Source organism: Seriola lalandi, unplaced genomic scaffold (genome assembly GCF_002814215.2).
Source record: "Seriola lalandi dorsalis isolate HSWRI2012SDOR001 ecotype SW California unplaced genomic scaffold, Sedor1 jcf7180002052459, whole genome shotgun sequence".
Classification (NCBI taxonomy): domain Eukaryota; kingdom Metazoa; phylum Chordata; class Actinopteri; order Carangiformes; family Carangidae; genus Seriola; species Seriola lalandi.
In genome coordinates this window covers 33,312-52,341 of record NW_019523012.1, presented here as the reverse complement: position 1 = coordinate 52,341, position 19,030 = coordinate 33,312, and the positions used below count along the sequence as shown (strand labels likewise).

The following is a 19,030-nucleotide window of genomic DNA, read 5'->3' as shown; positions in this document are numbered from 1 at the left end:
AACACACCCTCCATTCGAGCAGAGAAACATATATTGATAAAATGAATATGTATTAACACGTGCGCATCTTTTATTCTATTATTTTAAAATCAAATATAGACAAACACAGATCTATTCTCACACGCACACACACACACACACACACACACACACACACACACACACACACACACACACACACAGAGCCCCTGGGGAAACACATACACTGACCACAACATATGGGAAATCAATACATGTTTTAAATGATTCCCCAGCAGCATTTAACTCCCCGGGGTTTGTGTTGAGATTTTTTCCTGTATTGTCTCCATGTTTTCTCTCCTTTTCATTTCACCCATGTCTCCTTTCTTTGTTCCTCCTCCTCTAAAAATCATTATTTGCAAACGTAAAGGGATCAGTCTTCTTCCAGACTGCGAGGCTGCGTCCTCACTAATGTTTTCATTTTAAAACAGTGATTTAAAACGAGAAGGATCTCCTTCCAGACGAGCGTTTTAGCTCCGAATAAGAAATAAATTCAATGCCAACAAACCTGAAAACACAAATCACATGACCACCCATGTACACTGTGTATACACATGCCAGTGTAAACAGGAAGCAGATGGTCGACTCTGCAGTTGGTTAGTTGGGAGGGACAGTTATGGCATTAAAATGCTGAATTTAACTGAACAACAGCTGCTAGCAAAGACAACAAGGTCGGTAACGCCTGTAATTCCTTATCCTTGTTGCTTCCATCACTGGCAGTCGTCAATGATCAGACCCAATCAGGGAGCGGGTGTCATCGTTTCCAAAAGACTCTGGAGAGGTGTGGACGTAGCCAAGGTGATGCGTTTCAGCACTGTAGCATATGTAGCTGAGGAGCTTGCTGGTTCATTAAACGGTGACTGAAACATCCCCCGTTACTTTCTGACATCACTGTTGGCGAAGCGACATAAAGACCTGATGGTTGACCTCGACTCCAAACACTAAGATCAGGCGAGCAAATGGAAAAAAAAAAATAGACATTTACAGAAATTCAAACACTGTGTGTTCAGGGGTGTTGCTCTCTGCCCGACCCTGACCTCTGACCTCTGACCTCTCTGTGGAGAACAAGGTTTCCTACAGTTGTTGTGTAAAACTGCAGGAAAACAGGGAGACACGGAATCAAAGACAGAAAGCTCTTGTGTGGGTTTGTGGTCGGCAGTAAACGAAACGAACGAACGAAAAGTGATTAGACGACAGAAGAAGAATAATTCTCTGAAAGTCTAAATAAAGCACAAGAACCATGTATCAGCCTCAACGTCAAACCTAAGATCACGACATATATACAGTATATATATATATATATATATATATATATATACAGTATATATATATATATATATATATAAATGTGTATCATGACACAACAAACGTGCTAAACCACGTGGACATCGTAAAAATCAAAGGACTTAAGGCATTTCATCTTCTTCACTTAATTAAATCGCCTCTGTTTGTTCAACATGCACTTTCTGTTTGGCCACTGACACAGAGCCCCTTTTGTAAACACCCCCCCCCTCCTTTTTCAACAACCAGAAAGAGGTGAATACCAGGGGAAACCCATGTTGTGTTGGTGTTAGAGGTGAATGTAAACACAAAAACACCATTAAAACACAGCCTCGGGGAGGGTGGAGGTCCAGACCAAATTCACTTTTTAATGGCCGGCCTGAGGCTAACTAGCTTTATAGCCTGTCCTGCCTTTTAGGGAGACAACACAGAGTTTCTAAGACTCTTTATCTTGTGGTGGTTTACTTGCCCCACCTGCAAAAATTGTCTTTGTGTTTTTCATCCCATACGTTTCGTTGTTGTTGTTCGACATTAGCTCCAAGCTGATGGAGACGGCCCAGTTTATGTGTTCAGTGTTTACCCAGCGTGTCTGCAGGGGCCACTCGGCTTTAGCTTTTAATCCAATGTGACATTTTAGCATTTTCATGGCAAAAGCAGCCGAGGGAATGCACAGATGAAGCAGCGAAAGGGCTGATGCGTTTACTGTCCGACTGCCGGGCTTAATGTCAAAGTATGGCCTAATGTAACCGGAGTGGGAGTTCCCCTCGAGGGCAGCTTGGGTGTCACTTTTCCGGGCTTGATGTGAACAAAGTGCCTGTCACTCAGTCCTGCCCCCAAATCCTCTTTTATCCCTTTGTGTGTCTTTCTTCTTCCCTACGGTGCGTTTCAATAATCTGAGCTTTACTTCCTTCCTTCCAACTTCTCTTGTTTTGTTTTTTTTTTTTTGTTCTGACTCTTGTAAATTTTTTCCTCCATCTGTGCGTCCACATGGCTCTGCCTCTTATCTCCAGCCACAGCGTTTCTCCAACTGTTCCTCTCTGATTCAGTTTATCGACGTCTGTGGTGTTTCTCAGAGTCGATGCACTTTGCAACATGTAAGTCATGGATGTAGCGCTCTCATTCTGCAGCTTCACACAGGTATGTTATTATGTTATCATTATTTACAGCAGTTTAACATTGACCTGTGACACAAGCTCAAAATGCACTAAACACAGGCTGTTTAAAACCTCTTTTATCTTTTCCCCTCTTTTCTCCCATCCTCCATTTCTTTCACCTTCTATCTCTCTCTTCACCTCCTCCATCCTCACGCTACTTTTTTTTTTTCCAATCACATGTCCCTCATCTCTTTCCAGGAATCGGTCCTGGCCTAATTCCCCATTACTGAGATTGATGGACCAGGGGCTCAGTACAATTGCTGGCTGGCTGTAGATAACAGTGTCAGCAGCCAGCCGGCATGCACAAGCAGCAGAATTGTAAACACCCTGCGACTGCGAGCTTCCTATCCCCCGCTCAGGTTTTCACTGACCTCTATCAATCTATTTTTAGTTCATGTGAGTATTAAGTTCACAGCCTTGATTTTCTTAAATTACTAAATTGAGGCTGTTGAAATGTTGCTTCAGTTCACTTTCTCTATCGACTGAAACACATATTATTTAAAATAATCACTGCATCTGAGAACGTTAAACCTCAGTCTACCCAGCTCTGCGACACAGTTTAGATTGGAGCAGAAATATAAAGTATTTATTGATGCTACTGTTTTACAACTTCTCCTAAGCAGCAGGAAATCTTAAATAGATGAACGGGACTCCATTTTTTCTGTGTAGTCACTGTCTTTACTTTTGTTTAGAACATGTCTTGCATTAATTTAATAGCATAAGCTGAAATGTTTAAAACATCAACAGAACGTCCGACTTCAGTTTCTTGACTGTGAAACACTATGGCTCCAGACTGAGGCTTAAAACTTCTTCAGTCTCAAACTTGTCTGTGACTGAGGAGATTACTGGAGTTTACACTCCTGCTTTCAAGGTTAAAACATAATAAAAATAATATAATAGAAGGTACAATCAGCTCCACAACCATCAGAGTATAATCCTGTTATTTAAGCTGCACTGCAAACTCAGCCTGTGTATGTGTGTGTGTTTGTGTCAGAGCAACATGAAAGCTCTCAGTGTCCTTCGCTCCAAAAATAGAGCGGAGAAAGCCCTCTTTGTGTTCGCTCTTTTCAATCGACAGGACAGTTCCACAAAGTGACCGACTGTTGTGTTTCTGTGGGACTGTGCATGTGTGTGTTTTCCCAAAACTCTGTGCACTCCTGTAACAGATTACTTCTGACTGGGAGAGCCGATGACAGGCAGACTGTTTGGCCGACCGAGCCACAGCAGGTACGAGTGGCACCGAAACCGTTTCATGCTTTACTTTAGGAAAAGAAAAAGAACAATGGCTTATTTCTATGTCTTTCTTATTTATTTCTTATCAGTGCCTGAAACCTGCCCTGAACTTACAGTCAACCTCTTATTTAAGCCAAAAACCTGAGTACTATTCAATGAGGGCAAAACAGAGGGCATTGTTTGAATGCTCAGTGGTTATTGTACCTGTCTTAACTAAACTGATGATCTGAGAGTGATTGTAAGAGCTACAGTTCCCGTTAGTCTCCGTGTTTATGGCAGGATTTCTGTCTGGACTCAACTTCTGTAGCTGTGAGACAAAAACCTCTGATTGTGTCTGAGATTTTACATTTAGCTTTTGGTTTAAAGGGAGTTAAATAAAGAAACATAAATGAAGGTCCTGATCCGTTCATGTTTAACAGCAAAAGCCGAATTCATATTTTCATTGTCGTCAAGGACACAATCTTCAGTCACACATCTGACTGTGTGGTTTGCTGCATTTCCTTTGTTTCCACCATGCGACGGTTTCAGGACCAATATTTAACCTCTTCAGATTATTTCTGTCTCTCTCTATCTCTCTCTCTCTCGGTTTCTTTGCCTGCAGAGAAGAGCATTTTAATTTCTTCTTTAAGCTGCTGCCATTCATTTGAATAAAGCTTTTGCAAAAGTTGAAATACACTGATTTTGTTCTGGTGGTTTTATTCTGGGAAAGTAGACAGAAAAATGTCGGAAAATCCAAGACTTCCCGTGGATGTTGCTGCACAGACTTTGGCAACAAGCTGCTACTGAGCGTAAAGAGACTGAAAATCAGACCCAAACTGACCAGGCCAGGTCTTCTCTTCAAACAATAGTCAACCATGTAGACGCCACGATCTATCAACTATATAAAAATGCACATCTAACCTCCCATGCTGCAGAGACTGGAGACTGGCAAAGCACGTTCTCCAAAACAGGGAATACAAAACAGGTAATACTGTACGGCAACAGCTCCCTCCGGCAATCTGATACTGAGGAATGCGGCAGATAGGTGGGAAACCCTTGTGGGATTAAAGACCAGTGCAGTGCAGTCAGTAACTCTCTCCACGAGATGAACGCAGGGGTGGTGCTGTAGATCAGCCGTTAATCTCCGGCGTGTTCGGTACTAACCGGTTTGGGCATCTTTCTCCTCTCTCCGCCCGTCCCCTGTTGCTGAGAAACCAGAAAGAAGTCGTCCTCCGTCTTCCTGCTCCTCTCCGGGGCACCAGCGCCTGAGACACAACAACAACAACAACGTCAGCAAACAAATGACATAAACATCAGATGCAGTCTATTTTTCCATTTGTTTCTCTCTATGATTCATCATTTCATGTATAAAATGTCATAGAATTGTAAAAACAAACAAAGGAAAACCGAGGCCGAGATGAAGCCTTCAGATGTAAAGTTCTGTCTAATCAAAAGTCTCAATCCCACAGATATTCAGTTCAGTGACAGATGAAGAGAGAAGCAGCACATCCTCACATAATCACACACTTCAACCAGCAAATGTTTCACATTTTTGCTTTATAAATTATTACTCATCCCATTAATCAATTATTTCTTAGCTCCTATCCAAGGCTCAGATTTTTCTTTTTAGCACTGGTCTGTTGGGCTCATCGACGGCTGGCTAGTCCTAACACCAGGGTCTCCTACCGCACTGAAGCGTTAGTGATGCCCCTCACATGTAAGTGGCTTTGGATAAAAGTGTCTGTCAGAGGAGTTCATGTAAGAAAGGGGGGGTGTAACTTCCTTGAGCACAGAACCAGAGAAACAAACGGCCACAAAAATGGAAACAAGCCCAGATGAGATTGATGCAGATGTACAAGCTGTGCAGAAGAAAGTCAGGGTTAGGGTTAGTCTTCCATTGACATATTTATCCAATCAACATTAGAGATGTTGAGTTAACGGCTCTTAGCAACCGCTACCAGCAACAACTCTGTTAAACTGGCTGAAGATGATGCTCATTGATAAGGGAAAGATGGACACGCTGCCAAACACAGACTGCTAATATGAACATTATGTCAGTGAATAATGAAGTGACGCTAAACCCCTTCACCATTCAAGCACTAGTTCTATGGCGCTACCTCCAGCTCCAGTGAGAGGAACACATTAAACTTAACTGAACTCAGATGAATCCAGCACAAATTCCTCTCTACCCACAAGTGAAACTGCTGTTGAGACTCAACCGAGGAAACACATACAGAAACACTTATGTTAGCAGCTGCTACCGAGCTCCAGCACTCTGGCCGCAGCTGAAAATTCTCCAGGGTCCAGACTGGCAGAAGTGTCCCTGGACCTTTACCAGCGTAAAACACAACGCGCTGAGTGACGGTTTGGGACGAAGAAGAGACAGAAGAAGGAAGAGGCTGTTGCAGAGAGAGAGAGAGAGAGAGAGAGAGAGAGAGAGAATTGGGCAAGTTAGCCGAGACGAAAAAACGAGAACTCCAAAAATAGAGGCAGAAATCATAGAGAGAGATATAGAAAAATAAAAAAATATCACTTCCTCTCCTCTACTTGAGAAGCCATGTGCGTGACCTCCCGAGGTGACCCGTGAGCTGCTGAGTGTTTGCAGTGAAGGATGTGCGGACGGTGTGGGTTTATGTGGAACTGCTCGTCAGCTAAATGACCAGAATGTAAAATAGAGAGGGCAGTTGGTGGGTGTCCCGTAGGTGCCACATCTTTGTGATGTGCGAGGCCAGAAATAGACCTTTCTCAAGTGTCAGCACAGAGAATTAAAACCAGGCTCAGTCACAAGCTCAGTCTGAAGGCAGAAACAAAACCAAACCTGAAGGTAAACCCGAGGGTTTGAATCTGAATTGGTCTCATGCACAAAGCATTTGTGAAAAAGTTCTTCAGGATATTTTTATCTTTAAAAACGTTTAACCAAACCTTCCACGGTTTGGCCCGGATGATTTTTAAACTGGAACACACACATTTTTTTTTGTTGTTGGTTTGTGGTGAATTTTAAGTCATAAAAAATAAGGGTTAGATCTAAATATGAAAAACAGACTTTGTATTTTCTTCAACATTTTTCAATATGTTTTCAAAGCGGCTCGACTCAGCGTGGTGCAATGTAGAGATTTGCTTCATATTATGAAAATAAGCCCCAGTTTTAAATGGACTTCACTGACTTCTGCTGCTTGTACAGTGACTTCTTGTACAAGGAAATCAATAACTAGCCATTCAAAACAACACGTCCATTTGTTGCTAACGCTAAACACTCGCAGACAGAGACGCATAAATCTGACTTTACCGTGATCATAACTTCACTGACAGACTGTGTATAAACGCACTGAATAATAGACGACAGCGCTGCAGACATTTCTGCACGTCTTCAAAAAGCAAATTACTCTCTATTGTTACAGAACTGTGCACTTCATACAAGCCTGATGTAGGTCACAGATTTCTTTACTCCTCTTTAACTCTTCTATACGTTTCTATTTCTTTTACAATCTTTTAAATGTGCGTTGAATATTCTTGAGGCAAACTGCCAAAAGATTATAGTCACATCAGAGAGCATTATGAATCTGCTTTGAAAAAAAGTGGCCTAATTCAGCCCTAATTCTCTCTTTCACAGTAGTCTCCAGGAAATTCACTTTGATGTGCCACATAACTGTGGGGCACGTCCTGCGAATCAATGCACAGCTCAGTGAGACCTCCCCTCACCCCACCAATGTCCTTTTGGGGTCAAATCCTAGAGGTATATGAGGCCTGGAATATGTCTTTGTTCAAAGTCAGCGCCATAAATCAGAACTGCCTCTTTCTAACGGCACAAAAGCAGCTTAACAAACCCAGGACTGTTATAATAAAATACTACAATATGACACCAAACATTGACGCCTTCAGCACATTAAACAGATTTAAATCAGCATCATTTATAACTGATACGTAGCAAATTCATTGTTCCACCTCTAAACTCAGCGGTTCTTTGCAGTAGTTTGGCTGCAGCCTGGAAAGATAAAAGCACCACAAACACACACACACACACACACACACACACACACACACACACACACACACACACACACACACACATCCTAAATGTGGCGTCTGTAGCCAGTATAATGTCAACCACACGTACGGGTCAAGCAGCTGAATGTAACTCTGCTAAATGTGTAAAAACTAAAGCAGGTCGACTTCATAAATCTGCACAATGTGCAGCCTGCGGTGACTTTATCAGCTGGATCTCCCTGTGCAATTTTCTCCACCTCTACAGCTCCTTCTCTTGTGCAACGTCTTTCCATTTCACCTCGACAACGGTGAGAGAGGGTGAGCGAGTCAGCAGAGCATTGACGAAAAAAAAAAAAAAAAGAAAAGGAGAGAGAGAGTCAGTGAGAGGGAGACACATAAGAATTCAGGGCTTGCCTTGACCCATATACCTGCAGCCAGGAGATAGGTGAAGACACTGAATACTAAAATAATGAACAGACTTAAAGCGGCCTCACTGCTTTGCTTTGAGGTGGCGGTTTTTGCTTAAAGTCAGAGGAAACTACGTGGAGCTTAATTCATCCATACTGCAAAGTTTTTAATATATTCTGGATAAAATGCATCTTCTGGCTCGTCTCGTCCTCTCCTGCGATCTCTCTCTTTGTTCCTGTGTTAGTTCTTTCAGCGGCGTCAGTCGATAACGTCTGCTTTGTTCTCCGTTCTGCAAGGTGGAAGTGATTACCATCTACAAAATGTAATAGAATTTAATGCTCCAGGCTTTATGGAAACACGTGACCCTCTGACCAACACACACACGCATGCACACACGCACGTACGTACGCACACACACACACCTGAGGGTGACTTGTAGTGTGTGCTATAGTGGAAAGCATCTGGAGCTTTCCAAAAGAACACAGGTCAGCTCTGTTTAGCAACCGGCTACCTCGCAAACCTGGATAAGCCCTCAGTGTGTGTGTGTGTGTGTGTGTGTGTGTGTGTGTGTGTGTGTCTGCACTCAGTGAAACCAGAGGGTCGCTCTCGAGCGGACACAGCTTCCAGGTCACCACTCACGTAGAAAGAAACTGTCTCTGTGCACATCACACTGTTTCATCTCACTCGCTCTCTTTTGTCCAGATCAATCTGAACACACTGTTGTATTTTAAACACTTAACGTTGGTTATACCTCAGATTCTAATTTCTCTGATCAATTAAAAAAACAAACAAACAATAAAATCAGGTCAATAATCTGCAGGTTTAGGCTGAACAGAATCTGTCAAATCAATGAGAGATATTTTGTGGTTAAAAGGTAAAATAAAGAAAATGTAAATATTCTCTATCTTGCCATGTACATGTTGAATACTTTGCTTTGACGGGTGCAGGACGTGTTAACACTAGCTATCAGTGATCAGCACAAAACCAGGTTCTGGTTCTGATCCAGGACCAGGTCTTGATGTGCGACCGTTTCTCCTTCAGCTGTTTTCTGCAGGAAATTAGATTCTGGCGACTTTTAAAAAAAAAAACCCTTCCTCTCTGCTTGTCATCTTTACTTTCGACTTCTTTCACTTTTCTTACTTGTGTTACTTTGTGAATCTTTAATCACTGGACAAATTAATAATTTGTGTCTTTTCTTGTGATGTAATTTTTAAGATTTCAACACATGTTGGACTCAAGTGTTTCCTAAGAGAACTCAAACTGAGAGAATGAAAGCTTAGCTGCGGTTTGAGATTCAGCTCCTGGTGTGTCTGTAGTTGTGTGTGTGTGTGTGTGTGTGTGTGTGTGTGAGAGAGAGAGAGATCCCTGGGGTCTAAATATCAACACACAGACATTGTTAAGATAAGAAAGATCTGCCTAACAGACGATAATGAAGCCGTCTGTTTGTTAAAAACTATGGAAGAATATTTCATTGTTTGTGTTATGTCTGTTATTACATGTGTGTTTGCAGAGGCAACAACATCTCCTGCTGCAAGTGCCAGAGACGACACACACACACACACACACACACACACACACACACACACTCCAACAGCTGTTATAACAGCAGGAAAGTGTACCAACTGCTCCGCTTGACAACAAGGCTTTACTTGTACATCAGAGGAGGAAAGTAATTTGACATCCAGCGCGAGGAGGCGAGTGTTTGTCAAACTGCACAAACGGCCTGTCCAGGGTGTGACCCATGAAACCACAAACATAAACACACTTCTGATGTTGCCACTTAAAGGACCGTTCGAGTGGTTTTTGCACAACCAGTCCAGTGAATCATGCGTTCTTACATCTTATATTAATAAATGCGTCATCAAAATCATCTCAGAGACTTGAAACTTGCTCAGCGCAGCTACTGCATCACAACTGAGACACGCGTCTGCGCTGGTTTTTGTGTTTAAGTTAATTCGTTTTGTAGTTTTTAATGTGAATCCCGCATGGCGCTCCCATTAAATGATCAAATCACTGGCTAATCTGCAAACTAGTGAAGTTAATGAACAGGCGGTCGGCACCAGGGTAACTCTGCAAAGTAGCAACACTTACAAAAGGCGGTGAATATGATGATGAGGAGCTTCTATGTGACCAACTACTGCATCGCTTCGAGCCGGAGAACAGAGGAGGAAACGGTGCTGAGGCGAGCGAGGACCAGAAGGCTCCTGATGGTACCCTGTCTAATTAGTAAGTTAGTTATTTTACTTTCAATGTAAACTTGAAACCTCCTGTTACGGACAGGTAGGTGTAATTTAACATTAACCTGTAACCTGATTATATACACATTCATCTTCTCTGTCGGCCAGCACAGATCGGTGGCCTCTCTCGTCACTCAAACAGAGAACGTCTTGGCAGCGACGAGAGGAGAGTTGCTTCCCTCCCGTGTTGTACAGGCTCTCAGAGCCAAATATCCCTCTGCTACTGGCACCTACTCTGGGTACAAGGATACGGAGGATGCTGAAGCCCTGATGTAACTCACAGACCAGCACTTCACTGCAAATTAACGAGACATTTATATCAGAAAAGGACTAAATGTACCTGTTATTAATTACCTATGGAATTATTCCTTCATAGTAAAGATGCAGCATAAAACTACATTTGATTCTATGTGTCCCACTTTTGAAATAAAAATACATTTTGCACTATTTAATGTCCTAATTATGTCACACTGAAATCATCAACAGTGGGTTAACCATGAGAGTAAATTCAATCCCTGCCATAAAAGTAGGAATCCCAACAACTTAAAAGCAATCATGCAAACATTTGACTTCTGTGCTGTTTCTCACACCCAGGAGCCGCAGTCCTCGTGGTTTCACGGGCGTCCTCGTAGTAAAGTCGCCAAAGTTGTGCGTCCCACTGAGCTGCAATGTTTTGGTCAGAAATGTGGTTTGCTTCACAGAGCACCATCTGTCCAATCAGAACTTCTCGTAGGCGGGACATCTGTCCTGGTAAGTGATCCAACATGGATCCACGCAGAAGGAATGCACCGTGTATTCTTTGCTGTGGAAACTAGTCCCGGTTTAAATCATCGTTTTACAAGCGAAATCATGATTACTACAAGTATGAATCCGGACATGTGTTGCGTCTTGTACAGTGGGCGTGACACAGATGGTTGTTATTCTATAAATCACTGGCACAGGCCTTCAGACTGAAATCTGGATACTACTATTACGCCACTTAAACATTTTTTAACCAGATGCACTGTGCCTCCTTTTCAGTGTCCGAACATGTTAAACTTGCAGACTATGGATATGAGAAGAGGAGGAAAAGATGGAGAGTGAGCAGGATACGAAGGAACAAATATGTAGCATCAGTCCGGATCTTGACGTTCAGCTGCAGCAGTTTAAAGTAAAGCGGCTGTAAACAAACGAAGTCGCATGGAGGGTAAACAAGGTCACGTACAGAGCCAACAAACCCCTCGGACAAATGATTCTCCCATCTGATCTGTCCAACACTGGTTTGTTGCTGAACATACAGTAAAAGCCCATAAAGACAACAGACCAAATTCAGAATCGGATGAATCATCATTGTTCTACAGTTCATTATAAATGAAAGAAGAAATAGACCACACACTACCTGACATTGCTATTTCCTGCCAGGTTTATTAATCTTTTGATGAGTCCAACAACAACAGGCTGGTGTACTCCGCATTATTAATATTCATGTGATCAATATTTACTGCAATAAATATTCATTTGGTTAAATAGATGGGGAGAAAACAGCTGTTCAAGTTAATGGAAATGTGAGATTAATGCCATCATCGCTGCCGTCTGCTCCTGCATGCAGCTGACACTTATCCAGGTCGAATTAAAAAAAGGATTCGGTGAGTTGATGTTCAGGGTTTTTGATTTTGGACTGAACGATATCGGTTGCATCATGATTCAGAGAAACGGCGTAGGAATGAAAAGAGATGCAGAGACAGAAAAAGAAAGTGAGATAAATCAGACAGGACAGCGAGATGGCGAGAAGACGGAAAGAGAAACTGGATAGCGTCTGTCAGTGAACCTGGCTGTGATGTGGGTTGTGAAACTAAAGCATTTGCTCTCTGTCACCAACTGATACCAACCAAGCAAATCACCTGCTCTGCCTCAGATAGTGGTTATATTTATCATCGATTGATCTGCAGATTGTTCATCGACTGATCAATCAAGTTTATATATGTATTAAAATGTCAGAAAAATGCTGCTTATAATTTCAAGTCCAAAGTGACACAGTTTTCTATCATATATGAAAGAAAAACAGAATAAAACCCAAACAGCTGAGAGGCTGGAAACAGGAGGACAATTTTAGGAACATAAATGTCCATGAAACAGACTTTAACAAAGAGATTTGGAAATAATAACTACACTGATTGTTACTCGAGCTGTACAGTTTAATGCCCACCGCAGTGCAGAGAAACTTCCCGAGTTCAACTTTGACCTACTGTACTTATTACTAATGCATGCATGCACTCTTACAATACAGTGGATGATTATAGTGGATATTTCTGGAGCATTCACCTCTGTTTCATCCATTCTCTGATTTTGGCTTTGACTGGACTGGGCATGTAACCACAGCTGATAGAACAAAAACACAAAATTAAGAACCAATTTCAGAGAATTTGCACTAAACGTTAAAAGTGCAAATTTAAAACTGGAAACAGGAAATGAGAGAAACTCAAGAGAGACGGACACAAATTTCCTCTAACAAGCTCAATGAGACAAACTGCCAACCATTCAGCACGAGGAGCTGCTCCGGCATCGCCGTGACACCGAAGACCAATTTCAGATGGTCTCACGGTGGCAGCTGGTGTGTGAAGAATTCGTCTAGATTCAGCCAGCTCCACAAGCTGAATCTGAGGCCAATTCTGTGATTTGCCTTCTCCATTTAATGTGTCTGTTTACTTGTGAAAAATGGCTTAAATTTGTTTCCGCATTAAATAGCTAAGCCGGGGCCTATTTATTCTGCTGCTCTTTAGCAGATACACTGCTGTGGATGCTGCTTTGTTAAAAAGGTCAGAGCACAGGCTTCTTCTATTCATCCAGAAATTCATAGAACGGTTCATGTTCTGGGGCAAAATGTCACTTAACATTTTAGTCTACAAATAAACAGTTCATCTTTTTTATTCAAAATGGATACGTCTCATTTAAAAAACAAACTCTAGGGCTTATTATTAACCAAAATGAGTGACTGACTGAATTTAAACCTTGATATTCACTTTTATTTGCAGAAATTAACACAAATAGAGGAGGCCTGGTCTGGGTAAGTCAACATTCTCCCTCTCTGGTCGTGAGCTATGAGATTATTCTACAGGTTACAAAAAAGAGAGAAATCTAAAACCAGCAGTCAAAGGTATCTCATGTCATGATGCGGAGCCTCTTTCTCAAATGAGCTGTAATTTGGTCCCCGGAGTGGGCGGAGCCAGGAGCAACAGGAGAGGATTTGAGCGACGGGGATAACAGCCAATCACAGGCAGACTATCCTTCCCCGACGCCGACGGAGCATCTGTTTGTGCCAGATGGACCGTGAGCGCGCGCCAATGTCACCGTATTCTGGACCGCTGTTTACGTGCAAAAGCCAAACTAGCCCGTGTTGCACGCGCTGTAACTCGGCGTGGTTTCCAGGACGGAGGGTAAACTCAGTTCAACTCACTCAAACTTCGCTTAGTTGCGTGGGGAACCGAGCGTAGGTAGGATACGCATTTACGGAGCAGCATATGATTATATCTCTGGTGTACGGCTGTGTTGTGGTTGTTAACATGACGAACACGTTTTTTGAAAGTTAGAGCCGCTTTTGCAAATGCTTTTTACCGGACAGGCGCAAAAACAAACAAAACAAAACAAAACAAAACAAACAAAACAAATAGCGGAATTTTAGAGTCTCCTGCCCACGAGGAGCGACTCCACAAATATTGACAGGAAAAAGCCAACAGCGCTTCAGTGTAACAACAGGCTCATTGTGTTTTAGCAGCTGCTGGTTTTCTACATTGTTGCATAAAGAAAGACAGAAATAAAGAAATGCGCATCGTCAGCAGCAGCAGCGGCGGATCTCGCTGCAAAAGTTGCGGCGCAAGAAGCATTGTTTCCGCTCCGAGCTTCCCAAACGAGCTGCAGAAAAACAGCCAACAGTACGTCACTGAACCGCTGAATTTCAACACCAGAGCTGGACACGTCCATGCTCGTCTGGGTGACTGGTGAAATAATTAACTGATAAACGCCAAAATGCGTGTGGAAGTGCGGAAGCTGAGACGGAACAGGAGCGGTGGTCTCTGAGCCGTCTCCAGGTCATGCTGAGGGGGGAAAAAAAAAACAGGACGAGCATCTAATTACCCTGACTACTAATGTAAGCCCCGTTCTGTTGCATAACATGTTAAATGACACACGGCACCTCTTCCCCAAAGTGACACATTTTTACTCACCCGTCCAGAAACGTGAAAATTAAAAAATAAAATAAAATTTAAAAAAAAAGCCGGTAAGATATTGAGGTAAAGCCAAATTTTGCGCCACCAGTCTGACCACGCTGTGTTCAACCTGCCTGTCAGATAGATAGGCTGTGGTCTGTAACATAAGTTATAAGCGCCACGGCTCGTTAAAGAGCCTGCGTAAAACCGCCGTTAACCGCTCTCCAGCCCGGAGAAGAAAATAAATCCCCCCTTCTCCTGAACGGCTTAAAGGAAGGCAGGCAGAGATGAAGGCGATCAAACTCACCTCTAACGCCTGGCTGCGCTGAGGATGTGTCCAACTGTCACCCCCTCCAGCTGGCAGCGCGACTTTATATATCCACAGCGAGTAAAAATAGAGCGTTTCACCTTCCCGTCCTCTGCGCTGTTTACCGGACACGGCGCGTACCGAGAGTGCACAAGCTTGATACGGGCTTCAGCCGTGGAGAGAGTCCTCCGCCAGGGCTCCCAACGACCGGAGAAGAGGTAGCCTACAGACAGTCAATATGGCTGACGAACTTACCGTGCCGAGGCGTGGTGAGCAGAGTCCTGCAGATTCACCCCCTCCCTCACCCCGTGACTGAAACTCTGCAGAGGAGTCTGCTGCGGGGTGTAAAACCAGGGGGGTCCCAAAACTTTACCCTACCCAAACACGGAGACGTTTTACACCTCAGAGGCCCCTCCGGTAAACGGGTTAGCTCACACTTTATTTTGAGAATATACTTTGGCCACTACAACGTGTGCAGTTTACAGTCAGGATGATCTTTGAGTTGGATTATTGAAAGACAGCTTGGGTTGTGGAGATGCAATAACTGACGCAAAGCAACTCACTCTTTCCTGGACATGGATTTTTCTTTCATCAGCTTAACCTTGGTCTAAATATGGTGATTTTACATGGAAGACTTTACATCTTAGTGGTTAAGACACCTGTGCCAGTGGTGACCTTTGCAGACACAGTTATGTTGCCACACCGCCAGGTGACCTCTCATTACTATGGTAGTCATCCTTGTTCACCTTGCCAAAATAAGAAATCTACACATTCAATCGATGATCAGTCACAAATCAATCAAAGAACAGATTCAGTGCTAGAGCTCTGTGGAAATCACAGGTGGAGTTTGAACTTTCTACAGAAGCTATTCGAGACACAAAACATGGCTGCAAGAACTTATATCCTGCTTGTGCCTGATAATGTAAGACGCTGTTTCTCATCACCTGTAGTTTGTGTCTGTGGGACTCTGTGCTTTACTTATTGATCAAAAACCTGTTGTACAACAGATAACAGTATTGCATTACAAGCTAATATTTGGGATAATCCAGCTCAGAGGACAAACAGTTAACAGAGGTGATGAGCATGTGTTTGCATTAGTTGTTATATTTCCTTTATTATAACAGGTGGTTTTAGAACAAGGGCTTAAATACATCGATATATAACAACAACAGGAGTGTCAGTGACAACACAACAAACTCTGCTTTCACCACAATTCAATGTGAACATTCACATCTGATACTTAAACTTTGCACTATATTTCCAGGAGACTATTGAGAAGAGGATCAATAACCAGATGAATCTTATAAGAGGAAACCTGTACCGATTTCTATTTTACCAAAGGAACCATCCGTATCTTAGAGAACGGTATAAACTTGGTATAATGAGGCTCTTTCTCATTGGATGAATGGCTGATTTTAATTTTCTCTGTTAGTATTTTATTGTTATTTATTATTTAAATTGTATTGTAAATTCTTTTTGGACTATATGTTATTTAATGTTTTTTATTATGTTTTAAATTTTGGATTTACCTGAATAAATAAAATAAAAGGTTTTCAACACTACACAGATTCAAAAGTGTCGTTTTCATTTTATAAAACTTTATTTGGAGTAAAAATCCTCCTGGTTTGATGTCGGAGAGGTTGATCTTAAACAGGAAGGTGGGGCACATGTTGAGTGTGTTCATAGTTGTTTAACACACCCGACTGCTTTACCACACAAATGCTTTCCCATGAAACAGACATGTCAGAGCCACACTGTCTCTCCAGGGCGGCGTTCACAGCTCTAACTAATGTATTCACTGAAAGGCGGATGTTCAGTAAAGAAATACATTAGCACCACTTGCCTCTCTGGTTTTCTTTCCACCTCACCAGGGTGCGCTGCCCATCTCCGGCTCCCGAAAAAGCTCTCCATTCATCGCCGCCTGTAAATGAAGGCTTCACCAAAATAGTCTCGTTGTGAAACGGAGCTCGTGTGGTTGTGAGGAGGAGAGATGTGTCATCTTTCGAGCTGTGAGTCACTGGCACGAAGCTTTGCCTCAACCTGAAGCCCTGATGAGAAAAAACACAACCGGGACACCGAGCATCAGTCATCTGCAATCTGCTGTGAGCACGGCAATCTCAGCCTGACTGGTGCCAATGGTCATAAATATTTAGATCAATAAAACCCTGATATAAACCCTGTATTAAGATATCACGTTACTTGTTACATAGATTAGGATACTGAGGGAGATTAATGCACCAGTGTTTAACAAGGCTCCCTCAGAAATATACTTTTTTAAATTCAGAAATACTAAAACATACAGCATGATGGATATTATCTGCCTCTTGATAATACAAGCTGTGATTTACAAGCATAAAAACTAAAAAATATACACATCTTTACTGCATGGAGCACCAGAAATGACAGATACTGCACGTTTCACCTTTAATCCGTCAGTGATTTTGTTCACACAACATCTGGGAGTATCCGCCCAGTACATTAGGGCGTGTCAGGGTTCATCCAGAGCGTGTGTTTAAAGTCAGAGCTGAGAACAAGCTACAGGCTAAAACATAATGAGGAATGTGTGGCACTATATACACATGACTGCGTTCAACGCCAACATCCTCCTCACACAGAGAAAGGGAGAAAGAAGTCGGCTGAAAATGGAGGCCAGATTATAATGACAGATCTCCTGGGAGGCTGATTCATCAGTTTGCATCTCGAGCCTATTTTAAAATCACTGACATGAATGTGAGAAGTTGAGAGGAAAGATGAAAAATGCTGCACAATGAGGTGTGAAGTAATTGTACTTGTCTTTCTTCTTCTCTTCTCTGTTATTCTACAACATTATGCAGCAGGTGCAAACACTCGTTGCCTTGCACATTTTTCATTTTGTTCACATTCCTCCCACTTTTCCTTCCTCTTTCTCTCTCTCTCTCTCTCTCACCTCTTCTAGGCCGTGTCCTCTCACTTTCACTCAGCACTGTGTTTTCAGTCAGCAGTTTAAGGAAGTAAGGTAGTACATTAAATGAGATTACTGTAATCTCATGGGTGCACTCCAGTGACACAGCTGGTCGTAATTCTCCCCCGGGCGAACAGGAGTCTTTTCAGCTTTTTTTTTGCAAATTTAACCAACGATTCTGAAGCTCAGTTAATAAAACTTTAACTATTCTATCTTCTTTTTTATTCTGGACCTGAAGCTGTGGAAGAGCCTGACTGTCAGTGTAAATCTCAGTTTTTTTAAAATCTTGCTTTTAGGTGATTTATTTGATAGTTTGGTTTCATTTCATCAAATTTTACTATTTTGTGTTTTATTCACTTCTTTTATTCGTTTGCTCGATTTTTTAAATCTTTTCTTTTGCACTTTTCTATGAAGCACCTTGTACTGTACGTATGAAAGACGCTATACAAATAGTTTTATATATTAAAAACTATTTCCCTAATTGAATGATTAGTGTGTTTGGCATTAGATTGTAAGAACATGTGAAGCTTTAATGTTTCGAAGGGTCAGTTTTTCTGTTGTGCAACACTGACACCTTATGGTCATTTACCATATGACATCAGCGCGTCAGTCTCCAGGGCAACGCGAGATACAAAAGGCACTGCAGTGAAGATCTCTCTTCACCAGCACCATGCAGCTTTGTGTTCGGGGATCAGAATTTAAATTGTCTTTGCAGCTGGAGATGAAAACTGTATCTCTTAAAGCCGGTCAATCATCTTCTCTGTGTCAGTAATTGTTACTGTGACTGTGTGATTGCATCATTGTAGAGTTTGTCAAACTCAATTAAGTAGAAATTTAGTTTGGATGTTGTTAAGACAGTCGGGTTGCTGAGCAAAGCAAACACCCACTCTGCTGTTCTTGAGCAGGTCACTGAGTATAAGCTTGAATTCCTTCGCTGAACCTGACCTCTGACCTCCGTGTGCGGAGTCTACTCATGTTGGTTGTTCAACAATCTGTCACATTCGCCTTTCAAACCCCCGGAGGACTCCGACATCTTCTGCACAGATTTGCTTAGGACTTTGGTTGTCGTGCACGTACGTGTCTGAAATGGAAAATCTTTGCTCACCGCTCACAGAAAAGGTGGCCGCACACCGACCTTCAAACGGTGGTTCGTCCCATGTGGTGATTGCGGTTTCCTGTCTGCAGGTCTTTTATCTTCCTGTGGGAAACATCAGAGTTGTGTTTTGGTTACAGCAGATCAGCTTTTTACCGTTGAGCACACATTTCCTGTATTAAAAGAAAAAAAACAAGGTTTCAATTCATAGTTG

At 42.4% G+C, this 19,030-nt stretch overlaps 1 protein-coding gene across 3 annotated transcripts in view; it reads right to left on the bottom strand.

Moving 5' to 3' along the window:
* The window catches only part of LOC111650530 (radixin), a 37,542-nt gene extending 22,413 nt beyond the window's left edge, over nt 1–15,129 (bottom strand). The window contains exons 1-2 of one of the 3 annotated variants that reach the window (XM_023400421.2): nt 15,038–15,129; nt 4,830–4,930 (exon numbers count right to left, since the gene is read on the bottom strand). In XM_023400421.2, the coding sequence (XP_023256189.1) occupies nt 4,830–4,841 (12 nt within the window). In that variant the 5' untranslated portion in view covers nt 4,842–4,930; nt 15,038–15,129. Of the gene's footprint in view, nt 1–4,829; nt 4,931–14,493; nt 14,513–14,782; nt 15,003–15,037 lie in introns of those variants that run through there. The other 2 variants (XM_023400420.2, XM_087172367.1) reach the window with 2 other exon arrangements.
* Between the last annotated feature and the right edge of the window lie 3,901 nt (nt 15,130–19,030).